Genomic DNA, 6435 nt, shown 5'->3' on the forward strand with positions numbered 1-6435 from the left:
TTTAAGGGCTCCTTTTAGCCTTTTAGCGGCTTTAACGCGTGCGACTTTTCATCACGTGCTAACCCCCGCGCTAGCCGGAAAACTACCGCCTGCTCAAGAGGAGGCAGTAGCGGCTAGCGTGGCCAGCAATTTAGTTCATGCTATTATGCGCATTAAACCGCTAACGCGCCTTCATAAAAGGAGCCCTAATTTGCATGGGTAATTATAGAATAAGAGCATCTGCACCTAAATTTTTAATTTATAACATTTTATTGAAGGAAATAATTAAATATAATACAAATAGATTTCATTTCAAATAGATTCACAATTCAAATTTTTATTTATTTATTTCATTTAGCCCGTCCTCCCAAAGGAGCCCAGAATGGGTTACAATATAAGTCAGGACATGACAGACATGACAATTTGTAATACAGTCATGACAAACATAGCATAGCTGATAATGCAATATCTACATTGCAGACATAACATAGATGATAATACAGCATTTAGGGGGCCTATTATTAAGGTGCACTAACCGATTTAGCGTGCCTTAATAAAAGGACCCTTTAGTCACCGTTTCCAGGTGTAAGCGGCCAAGTTAATTTTGCTAATAGTAAGCACATTAGACATTTTTCCACCCATAAAAGGATGTAAACTTTAAAAGAATCAACGCTTATTGTCCTACCACACAGCTTTATGGGGTAAGAATTTAGACCGATCAATCATGACTTCCTGTACTTATTTAGAATTTAGGAAACACCCCAAAACATACCCGTTTGCTAAATATCTGGGTAACTAAGTTTTCTTATTCAATTGTATACCCGTTGTTCTTATTCAATTGTATACTCGCTCCATAAGATGCACTTTTTCCACCCACAAAAAGAGGGTGGAAAAGTAGGCACGTCTTATGAAGCGAATATACCAGACTCTGAACCAGACAACAGATCTGCCTCTTTCTCTCTCCCTTCCCTCCATCCCCCCTCACTTCCCCGCCCACACCTTCCAGAGAGGACGCGCAGCCCGAGAGCCGCTGCGAGCCTCCCCGGGTCAGCTCAGTTGCGTGGTGCCGTCAGCTGCCGTAGCCATGCATCATTATTGCAGCTCTGCGGGGAAGCTGCGAGCGGGCATGCTGAGGAAAAGCGCCACGTGTCCCCCTTCTTCCCGCTGCCCAGGCTGGAGTGGAAAGGGATGCGAGCGAGAGGCGGCAGCTGCCCGTCAGGGGATCCACTTAGTCTCTCGCAGAACTGTCTCTTCGGCTTGGGATTTTGGCTCAGGACTTTGCTCCAGGTAAATATTTCTTTATTATGGTAAACAACTTTGGAGATTGTCCTCACAATCAGTATAATAAAGGCATCAGATTCTTGGAAAAGATAAATGCATACATATTCAATATACAGGAAACTGGGCAGAACATGGGAGTAGTGTAATAGGGGGAAATTGTTTTGTTTCACTTGTGCTGGATCTATTTTTTCTCATTTGTTTTGTTCTACAAGAGTCTCTCTTGGCATGGGATTTTGGCCAGGTATATTTATATTAGTACACAATTTGGTTCAGAATGGGTTTTTTTCTCGTTTTCCTGCAATAAATCTAGGGTGCGTCTTATGGAGCAAAAAAATTTTCTTTTGTAAACTGCATAGAACTTCATGGTCCTGCGGTATAGAAGCCGATTGTTATGTTATGTTTTAACACATATGACACCAATTTTGAAGAAATTACACTGGTTACCAGTTTTATTTTAAGTACAACACAAGGTTATTTCTGTGATCCATCAAACTGTTTACCATCAAACACCATGGTTATTTTCAACAAGTCACTGCAAACTCTAAACTAGGCAGATCTTTACGATCTGAAAATAAAAAATTTATTAACCTCAAGGAAGCAAGACTCCAGAGCAATGACGTTCTGTATAGCTGCTGTTAAAGATTTGACATGCTTTGGTGGGTCGGTTGCGGCAACGTATTGATCGGTTTCAATTCCAGAAACAGCTAGAAATCCAATTGTTTGCCACCACATTCTTATGACTTAACAGTTCTTTGGAAAAGAAAAGATAGTTCTCCCCTGTTGATTTTAAGATTTAGTTTGTCATACTTATTACGTTTAACGGATATGAACCATTTAGTTCTTAAGTGGTATAGAAAAATTTTAAATAAATAAATCCTTAAAAACTGCTTATAAACCTTTTTACAGAAACGGTGGTAGATGCGTTGAACAGTCTCCTGGTAGAGGTGGTGGAGATGTCCAAAATATATATATATATATTTTTTTTTTTTTTTTTTTTAAATCGTCTATCTATACGTCCAGGCGTTTGACCATCCAGACCGCCACTATGTCTATCTTTATATCACATTCTCAAACAAAAATTTGTCCAAGTCCCAAACGCCCAGAACAAGACTTTTTGGACATGGCAGGGGCCACCCAGACATGGCAACAGAGCAGTGGGGCGTCTTACAGGGCACTGCTGTGAACTTCACAAAAAGGGTGTCACATGTGTCACACAGAAAATGACACGGGGACAAATTTTTCCCTGTCCCTGCAGGAACTCAATTTCCCAATCCTCTCCCCATGAGTTTTGTCCCTGTCCCATTCCTGTAAGCTCTGCCTTAACTGTACAAGCCTCGAACACTTATGATGTTAAAGTGTTTGAGGCTTGTGTAGGTGAGGACGGAGCTTAGGCATTGGTGGAATGAGCATTATGACATCACAATCTGAGCTCTAGAATGTTGCTACTTAGGATTTTAAAGTGTTTGAGGCTTGTGCTGATGAGGACGGAGCTTGCAGGAATGAGGCAGGGACAGGAAAATAACTTGCTGGGACGTGACGGGAAAATGAGTTCCTGCTGGAATGGGGAAAAATTTGTCCCCGTGTCATTCTCTACATAAATATCTCACCACAACTCCCTTATAAGTCATGGTAAGCCCCCTAAAAACACCTATACCCACCTGTCTACAATCCCGATAACCCTTATGCTGCAGATGCCACCTATATGGCAGTACAGTAGGGCTTTGGTTTTTTTTTGGTGGGTTCACATTTTCCACCATTGATGTAGCAGAGTGCCTTATGGGCCTGGATCCTCCTCTCTATGGTTCACTAGCCCATCTTCCAGACTACTTAAGCACCTCTGTGCAGAAAGGGACTTGGGGGTAATGGTAGACATGACAATGAAGCCGACGGCACAGTGCGCAGCGGCTGCTAAGAGAGCGAATAGAATGCTAGGTATAATCAAGAAGGGTATTACAACCAGAACGAAAGAAGTCATCCTGCTGTTGTATCGGGCAATGGTGCGCCCGCATCTGGAATACTGCGTCCAATATTGGTCACCGTACCTTAAGAAGGATATGGCGTTACTCAAGAGGGTTCAGAGGAGAGCGACACGTCTGATAAAAGGGATAGAAAACCTTTCATACGCTGAGAGATTGGAGAAACTGGGTCTCTTTTCCCTGGAGAAGAGGAGACTTAGAGGGGATATGATAGAGACTTATAAGATCATGAAGGGCATAGAGAGAGTAGGGAGGGACAGAAAGAGAGAGAAACAGAAAGAGAGAGAGAAAGAGATAGACAGACAGAGAGAGAAAGGGAGAAAAACAGAAAGAGAGAGAAAGAGATAGAAAGAAAGAGAGAGACAGAGACAGAAAGGGAGAGAAACAGAAAGAGAGAGAGACAGAAAGAAAGAGAGAAAGGGAGAGAAACAGAAAGAGAGAGAGAGACAGAAAGAGAGAGAAAGGGAGAGAAACAGAAAGAGAGAGAGATAGAAAGAAAGAGATAGAGAGAGATAGAAAGAGAAAGATTGGAGAAACTGGGTCTCTTTTCCCTGAAGAGGAGACTTAGAGGGGATATGATAGAGACTTACAAGATCATGACGGGCATAGAGAGAGTAGAGAGGGACAGATTCTTCAAACTTTCGGAAAATAAAAGAACAAGAGGGCATTCAGAAAAGTTGAAAGGGGACAGATTCAAAACGAATGCTAGGAAGTTCTTCTTTACCCAACATGTGGACACCTGGAATGCGCTTCCAGAGGGCGTAATAGCGCAGAGTACGGTACTGGGGTTCAAGAAAGGATTGGACAATTTCCTGCTGGAAAAGGGGATAGAGGGGTATAGATAGAGGATTACTGCACAGGTCCTGGACCTGTTGGACCGCCGCGTGAGCGGACTGCTGGGCACGATGGACTTCAGGTCTGACCCAGCGGAGGCATTGCTTATGTTTCTTATAGCAGGTGCAGATGTTCCGGAAACAGGTATGTACGTTTCTATTCTGAACTTTGTGGGGGTGTGACAGGGGTCAGTGAACATGGGGGGGGAGGGGTCTTAACTTTGCTCCTGCAGTGATTATCTGGTCACTTTGGATAGCTTTTGGGAACTTATATAACATGTCTTTATGTCTAACTCACAACGTATAAGTTCCGTCTAAGCAATCTCGTCAAACCTTCGATTAGCCCTGCAGGATGACTAAGTCTAGGTCATCCCGGGTCCCGCCCTAACCACTCCTCCAAAAACGTCCCTTTTACCTCTGGGCGCACAGCGGGATTCAGAGGCCTAAAAAGTCCCTGGATACATCTAAAAATCCGTTTTGAATATCAGCACTTGGATGATCTGTCTTTTAGATCATCCAAGTGCCGACTTGGGCGGGATTTTAGACATATTTCAGTTTCAATTATGAGCCTCTTAGCCTATAGGGAGAGAGGATGCTGTGGACGGGCAGACTGGAAGGGCCATTTGGCCTTTATCTGCCATCCTGTTTCTATTACCATAAAGCTTTATGACCTCACAATGCAAGTTTTTTAGCCTATAGGGAGAGAGTGGATGGATGGGCCATTTGGTCTTTATCTGCCATCATGTTTCTATAAGCATAAAGTTCCATGACCTCACAATGCAGGTGTAAAGAGCCTTAGCCTATAGGGAGAGAGTGGATGCTGTGGATGGGGAGACTGGATGGGCCATTTGGCCTTTATCTACCATCATGTTTCTGCACTGCATCCAAGCACAGTTTATAGGATAGCATTTCTTTTGGCACAATATATAGAATTCAGTCCTAAGTGATTTGCCTAGATTCACATGGAGCTGCAGTAGGAATCCAAGCAGTTCCCCTCATTCTCAGGCCACTTCAGTAGTGAAGGGCTACAAATTGCACTTGGTACTGATGACAAGCTGAAAACATTGGTATTCTATAAACCAGAGGCTAGGTTATATTTGATTTCACCATAGTCTTATTCAAAAACATAGCCTGGTAAGTCAGTCAGTGTGTGTGTGTGTGTGGGGGGGGGGGGGGAGGAGTCATTCTTTTAACTTCTGCTTTGCACCAATGTTCACAATTGTACTATGGGGGGGAGGGGGGAGGGGGGAGGGCAGGTACAGTAAACCAGAGTCCTATTACAGTCTTGCCACAGCACCTTTTACAGAAACAAGGATATGGGTTTGGATGGACTCCAGCCCAGGTCAACCAATTTGTCATGCAGATCGCTTTCGAGAAATCTCTGTGCAAACCACACTTAAGTCTCGGGCAGATTTTAAAGCAAAAGAGTCCGGTGTGCTCCTTGGAAAAATAGCGGCTCAGTAGTGGCCGAATTGGTGGTGGTAGGGGGGGGGAGGGCAGCACCTACCTACCCCCGTGCAGTTTTACCCCTTATCTAAACTAAAACTTAAGACTTTTGCCATGGCAGGGGCTGCTCGGGAGTAAATAACAGTGAAAAACGTGCAGACAATTTGCCAATTAGTGCGCTGGGTGTCTCAACCTCGTCCTGAACTCCGTTCAGATGAAGTGCAGACGAAACCCCACGGCACAAAGGGATGCCTTCAGCCCAGGAGAAGCTACCGCACAGAGGAATGTCTTCAGCTTAGAAGGAGACACTGGGAACCCCCCCCCCCCAACTCACAAGCACATTTCTTCCTCCCCCACCCCCTTTACTAACTTAATTCATATGACACAATTACAGTTCCCTTTTCTCTTAATCCAGAGCATGCAAGCACTTTCCTTGTATCATAATCAGTCCTGAGGATTTTCTCACTGGCAGCATTTCTCCACTTCTCTTGCCTGCTTTTCCCCACTTTATGCACAGATTACCATACCTTGGGCTTTTCAAAAGCCAGTTTGCCTTCCATGCTGCGCTTACTGGTCTCTCCTGCAGTAGGGGATGATCAGACAGTCATCTCTACTCTTCCGCACCCTGCCCTGTTCCTCGGCCCCGCCCTCGAAGAGGAGGGGCCATCTGACGTCACCTGCAAGGGGGCCGGGCAAGTGCACGCTGGAACAGTAGATATGCGATCTGCCCCCTCTCAGTCCTGGGTTTGCCCTCTGCTGCCGTGCACATCCCTACTTGTCTTCAGGAGACATTAGAACTACAAGCCCCAGAGTGCAACGGGGCAAACCCAGGACTGAGTCAGCCTGTATGACTTGCCCTGGGTGAGATGGCAAATTCTCAAACGAATTCAGAACAGGATATATTATTTTCTCCTCACGTG

General features: G+C 44.6%; 1 protein-coding gene across 2 annotated transcripts in view; it reads right to left on the reverse strand.

The window, feature by feature from the left end:
• The window catches only part of ADA (adenosine deaminase), a 91942-nt gene extending 85745 nt beyond the window's left edge, over nucleotides 1-6197 (reverse strand). The window contains exon 1 of one of the 2 annotated variants that reach the window (XM_033914664.1): nucleotides 6043-6197. In XM_033914664.1, the coding sequence (XP_033770555.1) occupies nucleotides 6043-6075 (33 nt within the window). In that variant the 5' untranslated portion in view covers nucleotides 6076-6197. The remainder of the gene's footprint in view (nucleotides 1-6042) is intronic. The other variant, XM_033914665.1, reaches the window with a different exon arrangement.
• Nucleotides 6198-6435: the final 238 nt, after the last annotated feature.

This window comes from Geotrypetes seraphini, chromosome 11 (assembly GCF_902459505.1).
Source record: "Geotrypetes seraphini chromosome 11, aGeoSer1.1, whole genome shotgun sequence".
NCBI lineage: Eukaryota > Metazoa > Chordata > Amphibia > Gymnophiona > Dermophiidae > Geotrypetes > Geotrypetes seraphini.